The sequence below is a fragment of the Carcharhinus amblyrhynchos genome, chromosome 20, assembly GCF_965287045.1.
Source record: "Carcharhinus amblyrhynchos chromosome 20, sCarAmb.v2.hapA, whole genome shotgun sequence".
Lineage (NCBI taxonomy): Eukaryota > Metazoa > Chordata > Chondrichthyes > Carcharhiniformes > Carcharhinidae > Carcharhinus > Carcharhinus amblyrhynchos.
The window spans coordinates 47,567,900-47,584,422 of record NC_137343.1 but is presented as its reverse complement, the minus strand read 5'-3'; the positions used below and the strand labels follow the sequence as shown (position 1 = coordinate 47,584,422).

General features: G+C 45.1%; 1 protein-coding gene and 1 non-coding gene across 6 annotated transcripts in view; one reads left to right on the top strand and one right to left on the bottom strand.

The window, feature by feature from the left end:
• The window catches only part of depdc5 (DEP domain containing 5, GATOR1 subcomplex subunit), a 157,207-nt gene that overhangs the window by 101,358 nt on the left and 39,326 nt on the right, over positions 1-16,523 (bottom strand). For all 5 annotated transcript variants that reach the window (XM_080208529.1, XM_080208532.1, XM_080208530.1 and 2 more), the window contains exon 16: positions 1,593-1,666. In XM_080208529.1, the coding sequence (XP_080064655.1) occupies positions 1,593-1,666 (74 nt within the window). The remainder of the gene's footprint in view (positions 1-1,592; positions 1,667-16,523) is intronic.
• Positions 8,634-8,751, top strand: trnal-uaa (transfer RNA leucine (anticodon UAA)). Its single transcript has 2 exons — positions 8,634-8,671; positions 8,707-8,751. It is a non-coding gene; the product is annotated as a tRNA-Leu (tRNA).

The following is a 16,523-nucleotide window of genomic DNA, read 5'->3' as shown; positions in this document are numbered from 1 at the left end:
AGCCCAGGTTCGAATCAGATGGTGCAATTTGAATTCAATAAAACTTTTTATTTAAATTTTTCGTGGGGGTAGGCAGGGAGGCACAGGGAGGGATAGGCTCAGACTTTTCCATAACCCTTTGCAAATTACTACTCGTTCAACGAGTCCCAGTGCTGAAAGCCCAGGCTGAGGTGCAACTCCCAATGTTAAACAGAGCAGGAAGCCACCGCCTCCTCTCAAGGGGTACTTACCCCTGCTGTCTGTTGTCAAGCAAATTTTTTAAAATTCATTTGTGGGGCATGGGCATCTCTGCCTGCCAGCATTTATCACCCATACCTAGCTGCCCTTGAACTGAGGGGCTTGCTAGCCCATTTCAGGGGGCAGTCAAGAGTCAACCACATTACTGTGGTTCTAGGATCACATGTAGGCCAGACCAGGTAAGGACAGTAGATTTCCTTCCCTAAAGGACATTAGTGAACTAGATGGGTTTTTCCAACAATCAACAATGGTCATCAGTAGATTCTTAATTCCAGCTATTTTTTTACTGAGTTCATATTCCACTATCTGCTGTGGCAGGATTCGAACCCAGATCCCCTGAACATTAACTGAATTTCCAGATTAATAGTCTAGCGATAATACCACTAGGCTATCACCTTCCCCTTATCTGAATCTGAATTATAAGTCTACCGATAACCATGAAATCATTGTCAAATATTGTAAAAACCCATCTGCTTCACTGTCCTTTAGGGAAGGTAAACTGTTGTCCTTACTTGGTCTGGCCTCCATGTGACTCCACACCCACAATGTGGACGTTTAAATGCCCTTAGAGATAGGTAATACCTTGAACAAAATAGGGTCAGTGACACACTGATCACAGTTGCTGCCTCACAGAGCTGGGGACCCGGCTTCAATTCCAGCCTTGGTTGACTGTGTGGAGTTTGTATGTCATCCCCGTGCCTGCATGGGTTTCCTCCAGGTGCTCTGGTTTGCTCCCACAGTCCAAAGATATGCAGGTTAGGTGAATTGACTCTGGTTAATTGTCCCAAGATGTGTGGGTTAAGTGGATTAGTAGGATAAATATGCGCAGATGCAGGTATGAGTTTGGGTGGGATACTCTTTTGGAGAGTTGATGCGCCGAATAGTCTCATTCTGCACTGTAGGGTTTTGATGGTTCCTGTCTGTGTGGAATTTTCATGTTCTCTCCATGTGTGCATATGTTTCTTCTAAGTACTGTGGGATTTTATTGATGAACAACAGGCTGATAATGACCAGATTATCTCTAAGTGATGCTGGTTGAGGGATGAATGTTGACCAAGGCATTGGAGAACTCTGCACTCCCACTTGAGATCTTTTATGCTCACCTAAAAATGCAGACAGGTCAGTTGCCTAACCTTCCTTTTGAAAGATGGCACCTCTGACAGTGCAGCACTCCCTCAATACAACAGTGAAGTGCCAGCCTGGGTGATACGCTCAAGTCTCTGGAGTGAACCTAGAGCTGGGGGTGCTGCCACTCAGCCATAGCACTCAGAGTGTCGGTCTTTGTAGCAAACCTACAACAGTCACAGCACATCTACATCACCAACACAAGAAACTGTATGGAAACCATCACCAACCTGTGGTTTATCCAGTGGGGAATATTGTAATCGTCACCCAGCCGAGAATCTCCAGGGATACTTCGATTGTGCAACTGTTTAAAAAAAAGAGGGGAAAAGCTGAAATATTATAAGAGCAAAGAAAATCACAGCACAGGAACAGGCCCTTCAGCCCTCCAAGCCTGCACCAACCACGCTGCCCGACTGAACTAAACCCCCTACCCTTCCGGGGACCATATCCCTCTATTTCTATCCTATTCTTGTATTTAACAAGACGTTCCTTAAAAGTCACTATCATATCTGCTTCCACTCCCTCCCCCAGCAACGAGTTCCAGACACCCATCACCCTCGTGTAAAAAAGTCGCCTCGTACATCTCTTTTAAACTTTGCCCCTCGCACTTTAAACCCATGCCCCCTCAGTAATTGACTCTTCCACCTTGGAAAAAAGCTTCTGACTATCCGCTCTATCCATGCCTCTCATAATCTTGTAGACTTCTATCAGGTCGGCCCTCAGCTTTCGTCATTCCAGTGAGAACAAACCAGGTTTCTCCAAACTCTCCTCATAGCTAATGCCCCCCATGCCAGGCAACATCCTGGTAAATCTTTCCTGTATCCTCTCCAAAGCCTCCACGTCCTTCTGGCGGTGTGGCGACCAGAACTGAACTGGAGAACATTACAGGGATTTTTTTTTTAAATATTAAAGGATGATTTGAACCTAACTCATCAGGCAGGAAATCAACAGGATTGGGTGGGACCCTGGCTTTGCACACGGTCCTGTGGGGAGTGATATCAGGGTGTTAAGCCAGCCACACATCCAGTCGGAGCCCTTTCCCGGTGGGCGAGTGAGGTGAAAGTTTGCCCCATCTATTCCCTCACACTCTTGGTGCTTGTTGGTGGGCGCTTACCAAAAACTGTGAAACCAGGAATTGCAGGAAGCGAGGTTTTCATGATAGTGTCAGACTGTCTTCTATAGTACCAGAACGCCAGCATTTATTTACCAATGTAATATGATAGACAGATGGCCATGCAGAGGCCACATCTATAACACACAGCATTGTTGGACACACGAGACTAGGTCCGATGTGCCTCAGCGACATTTTCCATTCACTTAGCCGAGCGTGTATGGCTCCTTTTACATCAGGACCACATCATGAGGTCACAGAGCGATTTCTTTGCTATTTATCAAGCATTCTATATACACCCCCATCTGACTAGTTGATGTTGGTTTTCAAACTTAAGGGAATAGATATAAAGCAATTAATAACAAATTCCAAACTGCTTAAAAGTGATCCTTCAGTATCAGACACGTGACCAGCACAGGGAAAAAGCTCTCTCTGAAGTCTGCACAGTGGTTTTTTTTTTGAAGTTTTAATGTTAACTTTAAAGTTTATTTATTAGTCACAAGGAGGCTTACATTAACATTGCAATGAAGTTACTTTGAAAATCCCTTAGTCCTCAAACTCCGGCGCCTGTTCAGGTACACTGAGGGAGAATTTAGCATGGCCACTGCATCCTAACCAGCACATCTTTCAGAATGAGGGGAAACTGGAGCACCGGAGGAAACCCATGCAAACATGGGGAAAACATGCAGACTCCACAGACAGTAAGCCAAGACAGGAATCGAACCCAGGCCCTGGCGCTGAGAGGCAGCAGTGCTAACCACTGTGCCACCCATATAAATATTGTCTGATTTTCCAGTTGCACCAACTCACAAAACTGAAAGCTCAATGAATTAGTTTAAAATGTTAACTGTGAAAAAAAGCTGCAACTGAGAAACAGTTAATGAATAAAGGCCCATATTAGATTGGATTTGATTTATTGTCACATGTATAAACATACAGTGAAAAGTATTGTGTCTTGCGTGCTGTACAGACAAAAGCATCCCGTTCATTGAGAAGGAAAGGAGAGAGTGCAGAATGTAGTGTTACAATCATAGGGTGTAGAGAAAGATCAACTTAATACAAGGTAGGTCCATTCAAAAGTCTGACAGCAGCAGGGAAGAAGCTGTTCTTGAGTCGGTTGGTACGTGACCTCAGACTTTTGTATCTTTCTCCCGAAGGAAGAAGGTGGAAGAGAGAATGTCCGTGGTGCATGGGGTCCTTAATTATGCTGGCTGCTTTGCCGAGGCAGCGAGGAAGTGTAGACAGAGTCAATGGATGGGAGGCTGGTTTGTGAGATGGATTGGGCTGCATTCAGGACCTTTTGTAGTTCCTTGCAGTCTTGGTTAAGTTTACTCTTGATTAAGACCACTGCTTTGTGGTAACCTCCTATCAACGTTGCGGATTTCAGCAGTGTTTGGAACTACTTCTGGTGTTTCTGTTGGCTTGTAAACTGAAATGTTGTACCAAAAGTGACAGTGACAATGTGAGTGAAATAGAAATAACTTTGTGTGTTTTTTTGTGGCAGTCGTGCCCAGTATTCTATCAGATCTACAGCAGGGGAAAAGCATTAAAAAGCACAGAAGTATAAATTTTGTCGTGGCGAATTTAGAATTCTTTTTGAAGGAGGAAATTGATCGCTGCATTAACTTAATTTCTGATGAGTAGCCCATCAATGTTGTCCCGTGGGAAATTTTGATTTTTCCAACCTTTTCAGAATTTTGAAATGCACAGTAACATGGCACTCTAAACCAACAAAAATGAATGCTGTTGTTATGAGTCACTGTTGATTACAGTACTGCACTGGTATCAGGAGTTGAAGTCTAAAAAGGGATACCACAGAATCACACAGTGCAGAAGAGGCCCCTCGGCCCATCGAGTCCATGCTGACACATGAGAAATACCAGAATTCCCACCTAATCCCACTTACCAGCACTTGATCTATAGCTCTGAATCTTATGACGCATTAAGTGCTCATCCAGATACTTTTTAAAGGATATGAGGTAATCTGCCTCCCCCCCCCCATCCCAGGCAGCGCACTCCAGACCCTCACCACCCTCTGGGTAAAAACATTTTTCTTCACATTCCCCCTAAACCTCATATCCCTCACCTTGAATCTATGTCCCCTCGTGACTGGCCCTTCAACTAAAGGGAACAGCTGTTCCCTATCCACCCTGTACATGTCCCTCATAATCTTGTCCACCTCGATCAGGTCACCCCTCAGTCTTCTCTGCTCAACCCAAGCCTACCAAATCTCTCGTCATAACTTAAAATGTCGATAGGTTGCGTTTGGCAGCTGGAGTATAAAGTGGGAAAATGTGATTTGTCCATATTGGCTGGAAGAGTAACAACATCAATGTACGATTTAATTAGCGAGAGAGAGGTTGAAGAACTCAGTGGTGCAGAGGGATCTGGGTGTCCTGGTACATGAATCACAAAAAGTTAACCTATGGGTGCAGCAAATGATGAGAAAGGCAAGTGGAAGTTTATTGTTTATTGTAAGCAGAATGGAATATAGAAGTAGGAAAGTTTCACTTGGAAAAAATATATAATTTTGTTCGAAATAGTTCAGAGAAGATTCACTCGACTCGTTCTTGGGATGATGTGCTTATCCTATGAAGAAAGGCTGGGGAGTATCCATTGAAGTTTGGGGAATTAAGGGTTATGGGGAGAAAGCGGGAAAGTGGAACTGATCCACTTCAGATCAGCCATGATCTTATTGAATGGCGGGGCAGGCTCGAAGGGCTAGATGGCCTACTCCTGCTCCTATTTCTTATGTTCTTATGCCCCCGTGTTTGCATGGGTTTCTTCCCACACTCCAAAGATACGCGGGTTAGGTTGATTGGCCATGCTAAATTGCCACCAGTGTCAGGGGAATTAGCAGGTTAAATGTGTGGGGTTACAGAATAAGGCCTGTGTGGGTTCGTGGTCACTGCAGGCTCAATGGGCCAAATGGCCTCCTTCTTCACTGTTGGGATTCTGTGAACAAGAGGGCTACCCTTTAAGATGGAGATGAGATGATTTTTTTTCTCTCAAAGGGTCATTAATATTAAGAAGTTATTAAGAATTATTAAGAGGATTAGCATCCTTGAAAGTCAATAAAGGGCAGGAAGAAATGTACTCCAGGCTCCTAAAAGAAGCCAGAGAGAATACTGTGGAGGATCTGACTATCATTTTCCAATCCTCACTGGATACAGGTTTAGTGTTGGACGTTTGGAGCATTGCTAATTTGTACCTTTGTTTTAAAAGGGAGCGAGAGATAGGCCGAATAATTAGAGCAGTCAGTCTGAACACAGTACAGGGAAAATTACTTGAATCAATTCTGAAGGACAGGATAAACTGCCACTTAGAAAGATGGATTAATCAGGAAAAGTCATGGATCTATTAAAGGAAGGTTTTGTCTGGCTAATCTGACTGAATTTTTTTGAGGAAGCAACAAGGAGGATTGATGAGGGTAATGCAATTGATGTGGTCTATCTGGATCTTAGCAAGCTTTTTGACAAGGTCCCATTGGTGGCACTGTGGTTGGCATTGCTGCCTCACAGCACTAGGGAGCCAGGTTCAATTTCAGCCTTAGGTCAGTGTCTACGTGGAGTTTTGCATGTTCTCCCTGTGTGCGTGGGTTTCCTCCCACAGTCTGAAAGACATGCTGGTTAGGTGCTTTGGCTATGTTAAATTCTCCCTCAGTGTATCCAAACAGGTGCTGGAGTGTGGCGACTAGGGGATTTTCACAATAACTTCATTGCCATGTTAATGTAAGCCAACTTGTGACACTCAAATAAACATGGCAGACTAGTTAAAAAAAACTCCAAGCCCATGGGATTCAGGGCGATGTACCAAGCTGGATGCAAAATTAGTTCAGTGGCTGGAAACAAAGGGTCAATTCTGATAGATATTTTGGTGATTGTAAGAATGCTTGTAGCAGGGTTCCACTGGATTCAGTATGAGGTCCTTTGATTTTTGTGGTATATATAAATGGCTTGGATGTAAATGTTGGGGAGTCTTCAAGAAGTTTGTAGACGATACAAAACTATATGATCACCACCCTTTACATTCCTTGTCTTTTTATCCATGACATCTTTGTCAATCTCTCCCTAGCCTCCACCTATCAATAGCTCTCTATCCAGCCCCTACTGATTGATCGATAAGGGAATTAAGGGTTATGGGGAGCAGGCGGGTAAGTGGAACTGATCCACTTCAGATCAGCCATGGTCTTACTGAATGGCGGGGCAGGCTTGAGGGGCCAGATGGCCTACTCCTGCTCCTATTTCTTATGTACTGCTTAACTCCACCACCTGCCTTGCCACAGTAGTATAAATCTCATCCATTTGCCATTCCCAGTGACGCCCACCCCATGAAAGAATTAACAAAGCCTTTGCACTGCCTCCCACAGTCGCTGTTTAACGATAGAGGCCGCAGAGCAGAGCTTGGTGACTTTACATTGCCAGGTGTCGATGACAGCTCCTGCCACCTATGTGGAAGCATCTCAGGAAGCTCCAAAATGAGGCACACGGCTAGTAATCCGTGTGAAATGAGGATTCCGAGTAGGTAAGATTAGCAAGAACGAACAAAAGCTCCGACAGTCAGAATGACTAACGCCCTCAAAACAATTTGAGAGAGTATTATCATTGCAGAGAAAGGAAGGGAGGTAACATAGCACAGAATGGTCAGAAGGGCAAACTGATGCTGAACCACCGTGGGTTCAACTGGCAGGTAAAGTGTGGATGGAAAAGCAGCAATATCTCAGAAACACGAAATAATCTCTACTTTTCCAGCTTACTAAAGAACAGAAAAGCCTGTGATTTAACACAATTATAACAACAAGGAAAACAGAAGTGAGTTCCAACAACTGAACCCCAACATCATTTAAGAAAGGACACAAGGAACTCAAACACTGGACATGGGAAGCTGAGCATCCTTCGAGGGCCACACACTTTGGCCTGGCCAGCCCACAGAAGAATAAATAACCAGGGAAACTCGGTGAACATGAACCATAAACCTTTCTACACAACTCTGAAAAGATCCACTTGTTGCAGGATGATTAACAGAATTAAGATGCTTCATTATGAAGATTTCTTTTTAGGAAAAAGAGCTGCAAGAAATAAAAATAAACTGCTAAAAGCAGCATGGTGGCACAGTGGTCAGTGCTGCTGCCTCACAGCGCCCAGGACCCGGGTTCAATTCCGGGCGTGAGCGACTGTCTGTGTGGAGTTTGCACATTCTCCCCGTGTCTGCGTGGGTTTCCTCTGGGTGTTTCAGTTTCTGCCCAATGATGTGCGGGTTAGGCTGATTGGCCATGCTAAGGGAGTTAGCAGGATAAATATGTGGGGTCATAGGGATAGGGCCTGGGTGGAATGTGATTGGTACAGACTCAATGGGCCAAATGGCCTCCTTCCGCACTGTGGGGACTCTATGATTTTACAGAGTGCTCGAGGCCCTCAGAAACATGGATAGATTTGTCACTGAAGCTCAACTTGAATACATTCCCTTTCTTCAACAAAATTAATGCACAAAAACTGTGCTCGGAATCGAGGGCACTCCCCTCTTGGTGAAGGGGGAAGGGGATGGAAATACAGCACATCACGAGAGGTCAATGCACCTGCCCAGGTAAGCACGTTAAAGATCCTGTCGCACTATTTCAACAACACTCCCCTCGCAGGGTAGCCAGCCTATCACCTGGTCATGTCTCTTTTGCTCTGTGTGGGACAGATTGGTTAGTGCGCTTAACAGCACAACAAGGGGCTTGGAAACTATTCACTGGCTGTGAAGAGCTGCCTACCCATGAGTTAGTGATTGTTGAAGTGTTTGCTGAATCTATTCAAATTCCTCGGATACTGAGGCAGTCTGTACTCACATGCAGCAAGACCCAGACAACAAGCAGGCTTGGCTTGAGGGGTGGTGAGATTCCAGGTGCCAGGCAATGGTCATCCCCAGCAAGAGAACATCTACCTCCCCTGAACATTCAACAGCATTGCTGTCAGGATGGCCAAGTGGCCTAAGATGCCAGACTCAAGGAGTGTGATTCCTTGCCTTTCGTTAAGGCCTGATGAATTCTGGTCCCTTTCTAGGGGTGCCGGTTCAATTCCCACTCCTGACATTTCTGCCAGGGAAAATTAGCTCAAATGGTACAGTGCTCACTTTGCATGCGAGAGACAGTGGGATCAATGTGCCCACATCCTAAGTTGTCAGGATGGCTGAGTGGTCTAAGGTGCCAGACTTAAGCTGTGCGGTTGTTTCCCTTGTGGAGTCTTGATGAATTCTGGGCCTTTCTAGGGTTGTGGGTTCAAATCCCATTCCTGACATTTCTGGGCGGCACAAGTCACCGAATACCGTTTCTGGCCAATGAGGCTGAGTGGTTTTCCCAGAGGTCACACTTCAGAAACAAGGCCAAACGGGCGTTGGGACCTGAAAGGTACAATAAACATGCAAGTTATCTTTGTTTCTTGGGAGCTGGCAGGTGTGCAGACAATCCAGATTGAATGTGTTTTACAGCGAGGGTAATAAACATCTAAAACAGTCTGTGTTCTGCTGGCCAGAAGGCAGGAACTCAACAGGAGTTCAAATACAAGATGAAATGGAACAGGATGTGTGGAGACAGCCATTATTTTCAGAGTGGAGTGCTGTGAACGGCAGCTTACGCTGCAAGCATTCGACTCAGAAGATCATTCATCCTGAGTTCTGACAAAAGGCTGTATGTAGAACATTAACTTCTCTTTCCACAGATGTCAGCTGGCCCATGTTTCCAGCATTTTTCAGGTTTAATATAGGAAAGCAAGGGCAGCACAGTGGTTTGCACTGCTGCTCCACAGCGCCAGAGACCCAGGTTCAATTTCCGGCCTTGGGTCACTGTCTATGTGGAGTTTGCACGTTCTCCCCGTGTCTGCGTGGGTTTCCTCTGGCTGCTCCAATTTCCTCCTACAGACCAAAGATATGCCGGTTAGGTTAACTGGCCATGCTAAATTCTCTCAGTGTCAGGGGGAGTAGCAGGGTATATAAGTGGGGCTATGGAGATGGGGCCTGGGTGGGATTGTTATCAGTGCAGGGTATATAAGTGGGCCGATGGAGATGGGGCCTGGGTGGGATTGTTATCAGTGCAGGGTATATAAGTGGGCCTATGGAGATGGGGCCTGGGTGGGATTGTTATCAGTGCAGGCTCAATGGGCCAAAAGGCCTCCTTCTGCCCTGGGATTCTATTCTATGAAGCAGATTGCCAGGGACGTGGTGGAACGGGATACATTGGCAAATTCAAGTGGGAGTGCGAGATGAGTAAGAGTGAACAACACAGGATATTTTTGGAAGCTTCTAATTGGCTTTTTTTCTGGTCCTCTGTGTATCTGTTACACTTTAATAAACAGCTCCATGATGAAAATCCTCATTACTTAAGGTTGTCATTTCACACTAATTCTGAAATATGGTTTTCTGAGCAGGTGCTCAAGAGTGTAATTTATCATTCACTATTAAATGTGCTCCTCTTCAAAAAAAGAAAGCACACAGTAACTAATTATAACGGTCACATCTCCCGATCTTCAGGTCTCGGACGCCATCTTAAACGGGGATGCCACAAAACTTTTCATGCCATGTGGCTACAAAAACCATAAATTGTAATGAGGATGATAAAACTGTTAATGGGGTTGTATTGGTAAACTGAAGATAAAGTAAAGCTTTGCTACACGGCTGGAAGAATACTATTGAGAGTTAGGTATCGATACCTACCATACTGTTTAAACAAAGTGAAAATGACCCTGCAAATCACTCCAATTTCTCTTAAAGGGAATTTACACACACAACCAAGAAAAAACACCACTCAAACTCAAGTAAAGTTACGACAAGTTTCAGTTCCTTCACAGGGGACGGGTGCATCAGGTTAAACGTCTGGTGCAGCTGATGAAATATGTCCACGAGCTGCACCAGGCAATGACTGACAATGAAACGACAGGAAACCCTGTCCCTATTTTACGGCTAACCAGCAACATGGCTGCAAGCAAGTACACCACTCCCTACACGTAACAATAAAGGACTGTGTTGTAGCTAAACGCACCAGAACTCTGGCACACTTTGACTTGGCAACAATAATCCCCACAACATATACTTGGGCTGGAATTTTACCATCTCGCCAGCCCCGGGAATCGGAGCGGGCGAGGGGTGAACCACGGAAAGGTCCACTGACCTCAAACAGGATTTTACAGTTTTGGGACGAGCAAAGCCATAAAATCCTGACCGTGCTCTCAGCTACTCCAGAAGTGATGGGTGGATTTTAACCTGTACAAACGTAAGGTAATGAAACATTAGTTCTGCTGCCTCACAGCGCAAGGGAGCCAGGTTCAATCCCAGTCTGCGTGGAGTGTGCACGCTCTCTCCGTGTCTGCACGGGTTTCCTTCAGGTGCTCCGGTTCCCTCCCACACTCCAAAGATGTGAAGGTTAGGTGGATTGGCCATGCTAAATTGCCCCTTAGCACCCAGAGATGTGTAGGTTAGATGGACTGGCCATGGGAAATGTGTGGGGTAACTGGGATAGGGTGGGGGAAGGGCCTGTCAGAGAGAGTCGGTGCAGACACAATGGGCTGAATGGTCTCCTTCTGCACTGGAGGGATTAGAATCATAGAATCCCTACAGTGCAGAAAAAGGCCATTCAGCCCATCGAGTCTGCACCAACCACAATCCCACCCAGGCCCTACCCCCATATCCCTACATATTATACCCACTAATCCCTCTAACCTACACATCTCAGGACACTAAGGGGCAATTTCTTAGCATGGCCAATCAACCTAACCCGCACATCTTTGGACTGTGGGAGGAAACCGGAGCACACGGAGAAAACCCACACGGACACGGAGAGAACGCGCAAACTCCACACAGACAGTGACCCAAGCTGGGAACCCAGGTCCCTGGAGCTGTGAAGCTGCAGTGCTAACCCACTGTGCTACTGTGCCACCCATGATTCTATGGTTTCTATTAACTTCTGCTAGTTATCGATCATGCTAACTCTCCAATCAATGGGACATTGTTATTAACGAGATGATCCAATTCCTGGGATTGATTTAGAGGACAAAACCTGCAGCCCTGCAAATCAAGAACATTCCTTCCACCCAAAATGGATCACTAAATCACAGAATCCCTACAGGGAGGAGGAGGAGGCCATTAGAAGCCACATTTGAAATGAACATTTTATCTTCAAAAGTAGCCTTTCCTACTGAGACTGTCAAAAGAGAAGGGGTGAGAATGATTAGGATTCAACTGTTTTTAATCAGCTTTAATTGGTTTTCACTGCAGGAAATTTCCTAAGGGAGAGATTCCAAGCCTTCAAATGGCGTTGTACTGTTCCAAATGCAGCGCTGTGAATGCACCGTTAACAGCCACTGCAGTGTGAGGGCGGGTGAACAAATCTCACCACAGTGCTCGCCAGTCCAATAATTTGTCGACATTCATCAGCAAAGGCGAACACGAGTAGCGGGGTCATTTGGGCGAGTACTGGCAGAGCTTGCCATGCCCGTGGACAGGTGTTCAGCAACACCCTGTCACACTGGGAGAGTAATAAGTCTCACAACACCAGGTTTAAGTCCAGCCAGTTTATTTGATAGTAATCCCACAAGCATTTGGAAACGGTGTGTCTTCGTCAGGTGTGTGGAATGTTCTGAAAGTTGGACTTTAACCTGGTGTTGTGAGACTTCTTATTGTGTTTAGCCCAGTCCAATGCCGGCATCTCTACATCAACACTGGGAGAGTGGCAGAAACAATAAAACCAGAGATGGTGGAAACCAACCAATGAAGTGGAACAGTGAATGTCTCTCCAAGACAATCAGCAGATGTGAGTTTTCAAGAGGCAACAAGGGAAGGAGTAGTAACACGCAGTGCTGGAAATACCCAACAGGTCTGGCAGCAGCAGCTGAGGTAGTTCTGAATAGTCATACTCGACGTTAACTCTGTTTCTCTCATCAGAGATGCTGCCAGACCCACTGAGCTTTTCCAACACTTTTAGCATCCAGAGTATTTTGATTTGAAAAGTGTACTTTTCCTGACACTCCTTTCCCACAGTGATGCATAGTTAATGTATTTTAATTACCTTCTCTGCAGCTTTTTAAGCAGGCCTTTTTTTTATTTTGACACTGAACTGCCTGTGAACCAGCATCTTTTACTGTTGCTGAAGCCATAATAATAGGCCTTTTGTTTATTTCTAATTTGGACTAATGCAGTGTTCTGGAGTTTATTCCTTTTGAGGATTGTTGACTTTCCACTGATTGACAGATTAGGTGGTAACTTGGACCAGTTTCTTTCTCACAGGAGAAATCCAAAGGTCTTTGCTTCAGTTGGGTAGAAGCTGTTGGGAGAATATTGGAAGAGTGTTTGTGTCTCTGTCCCTTGGAAATTCAGCTCTTGGTGGCTGGCTAGCTAGAAGCTAGAGGCAACTGGTGTCCCTGTCTCTCAAACTGTGCTGAAAGTTCTAGGGGAGGAAAGTCTAAGCATTTCAAATCCATACCCAAAGGACTAATTCACAGCAGGCACTGCAAAGCTGCAAGATCCAGCATCATGTGAGCATACTTGCTTTCTGTGCTAAGCCTAGAACAGGGTGCAAATTTGTGAGGGTTGTTTGGTTTGGAACAGTATATTTAGCTGTTTAGGTGTATACAATTGTGTTTTTGTAATTGGTAAAAATTATTGCTGGTTTTCCTTATGATAGTTTATTCTTAAATAAATTTTGTTTGATAATAGCTCCCTAGTGGGTCATTTGAATCATATCTGGAGTGAGACATCTTATACTTACCCGTGTTAAATTCAAAGTGCAAAAACTTACAATCTTGGCTGACTTGGATGAAAACACCATCGTTTCCCCCCCCCCCCACCCCCATCCCCAATTCCCTGCTCCAATGCAATTCAACAAACAGCAAACAACCCAGCACCCACGAGTTGATGTTAAAATTCTAGTCCCTCTCCATCTCTGTCACCATCTCCAGCTGTAAAACCCTCAAAGATTTCAGCCATTCTCTATTTCCAATTTCTTTCATTCAGCCATTCACAAACATATGCCTGGTCCCTCAGCTCAGGAAACCCCTTCCTATATCTTCCCATCTTCTACACCTTTTTCCCATGTCCATTTCTTTGTTTCGGTATCATTGTTCTCGTCTGACAATGCTTTTACCATGCTGAAAGTGCTATGTAAACGTAAATTCTTGTTGATTACTGTCAGGAGGCTACTTAGTCATGTGACAAGGGGAGGTAAACCAGTCTAGTGCTGACCTGAGTGACAGCTGATCAGGAGCAAGGCAGTTGAGCAGACACTATTGGATAGTCAGCTTTTTGATTTGATTTATTATTGTCACGTGTTGAGATACAGAGAAAAGTATTGTTTCTTGCGCTCTATACAGACAAAGCATATCATTCATAGCGTACATAGGGGAGAAGGAAAAGAGAGAGTGCAGAATATAGCATTACAGTCAAAGCTAGGGTACAGAGAAAGATTCACTTCATATACGACAGACTCATTCAAAAGTCTGATGGAAGAAGGTGGAAGAGAGAATGTCCGGGGTACGCAGGGTCCTAGATTAGGCTGGCTGCTTTTCCGAGACAGCAGGAAGTGGAGACAGAGTCAATGGATGGGAGGCTGGTTTGCGTGGTAGACTGGGCTATGTTCAAACCCTTTGTAGTTGCTTGTGGTCTTGGTCAGAGCAGGAGCTGTACTAAGCTGTGATACACCCAGAAATGATGCTTTCTATGGTGCATCTGTAGAAATTGGCTGACTTTTCCAGCGTTCGATCAAGGGAGACTCAAACTAAATATCGCAATCATTTCACTGCCCCAGCTGAAGTTAAATCATTTAGCATATATTCCAGTGCAGATGGCTCAGCTACTCACTGCTGACGAGGAGCTTTAGAAATTCTGAGCCATTCAAATATCCATTTCTAATCAAGTACTGATTTGACTGCAGCATCAACCGTGCGCCATTCTGTAAGAAGCTCAGTGAATAAATGAATTTCCATGTCATTAATTTCAATGTAGCTTCTGACATGCCTTCAGGATGGAGATACTGCACAAGGGCGTTTTGATCTATGGTGTTTGCTTAGCAAAAGGCAATGCTTACAGTAAACAGGCATCAGGTCCAAAAACACAGATTAGACTTATGGGCTTTGGCTGATCTGAAAAATAGCATATGCAGTAGATGGCAAACAGACAACACACTATTATAACTCCTGTGAAATTCTGGGTAAGTAGCTTTCGTGCTTGTAAAAGCTGATCGTGTATAGGTAGCAAGAGAAAATGCTTTTCCCTTTCATTCTAAATGTGCTGAATTAAAAAAGATATAACTGTCACAGAAACTAGAAGCAGGATTAGACCATTCGTCTCTTCGAGTCCCTTCACCGTTCATTTTGATCATGGCTAATCATCAAATTCAATATCTTAACCACCACGCCCCCCCCCCCCCCCCCACCCCATATCCCTGAATCCCTTTAGCCCCAAGAGCTACGTCTAATTTCTTCTTGAAATTAGACAACGTTTTGCCCTCAACTACTTTCTGTGGGAGTGAATTCCACACATTCACCACCCTCTGGGTGAAGAAATTTCTCCTCACCTCAGTTCTAAAAGGTTTACTCCCTTATCCTCAAACCATGACCCCTAGTTCTGGACTCCCCCCCCCCCCCACCACTGGGAGCATTCCCCTGTCTAACACCGTTAGAATTTATAAACTTCCACTCTTCTAAACTCCAGTGAATATAATCCCAACCGACTAATCAGCCTGGTAAACCTTCGCTATACTCCCGCTATAGCAAGGGCATCCTTCCTCAGATAAGGACACCAAAACTGTACACGTTAGCTCATTCATCTGCAGCCAGCTTTTCTGCTGACAAAGCTGAACATGTTTTCATCAGGCTGGTTCAGAAACTGAATTTATTCCGGGTCATCTGTTGTCTGCCCAGTTCCAGACACTGCATAGGCCAAGCTTGATTTCCCTCAAGCACGGAGAAAGATGACCAATTTGAGTTGTTCAACAGCTTAAAGAATGAGATAACGATAGATAGAAAGAAATTATTTCTGGTGGGAGAAATTCAGATCAAGAGGGCACAATCTTAAAATTATTTTATTTATTTAGCAAATGCAAAGTCCCTAAGCCAAGCAGTTTCTTCTGGTCCTGCTGGGTTGAGTGCAGATAGGCCTCCCCTGAGTCTGCGGATTGGACAGCCTATGATGTGCTGCATAGTTTGCTCTCTCCCACAGGCATGTAGGATGCTGGCATTAATGCCCCATGTGTGGGGGTTGGCTGAGCAGGGACTGTGGCCAGTCCTGAACCTGTTGAGGGTGGACCATTCTTTCCTTGGAAGATTGAAACTAGACATCTGTTGGGTTGGGTTGGGTTGGGTTGGGTTTGAGACCAGGTACTCGTTTGTCTTTTCCAATGATTCCCATTTATTTGTCCGGGTGGAATTTGCGTTGAAGTCTCGTATGGGAGGTTTTTCCCAAAATTGGCCTTCATGACGATGGTATTACTGCCACCACGGAATGGCGGGGGGGGGGGGCATCGGGAATATTTTTCTATTATTTTATGGCTTGTTTCCAGTCAGCAGAATTCGAGCCAGGCCACTCAGGAGCAATTTCAGGCAGCATTACTTCACACAGATCTGGAATCCTCACCTCCAAGAAGCTGCTGAGGCTGAGGGTTACAACCATTGACCCTCTATGTTGCAGAAAGCAACTACTCGGTCCGTTCAGTCTGCAATGACCCTCCAAAAAAGCATCTTACCCATGTCCAATACCCTGCCTTATCCCCGTAACCCCACACATTTACCATGACCATGCCACCTAACCCGTACATCTTTTGCACTGTGGAAGGAAACCGGAGCACCCGGAGGAAACCCACGCAGACACGGGGAGAATGGTGCAGACTCCACACACACAGTAACCCAAGCCGGAAATCGAACCTGGGTCCCTGGCACTGTGAGGCAGCAGTGCTAATCACTATGCCACTGTGCCATCCATTGAAATATGCCTGTTCATTGAAAGTTTCATAACGGAGATGGAAAGACTTCAATTTGGACAGAGTATTGAAGATTACACAAACAGGAAGATTACATTAAAGCAAAGGTCA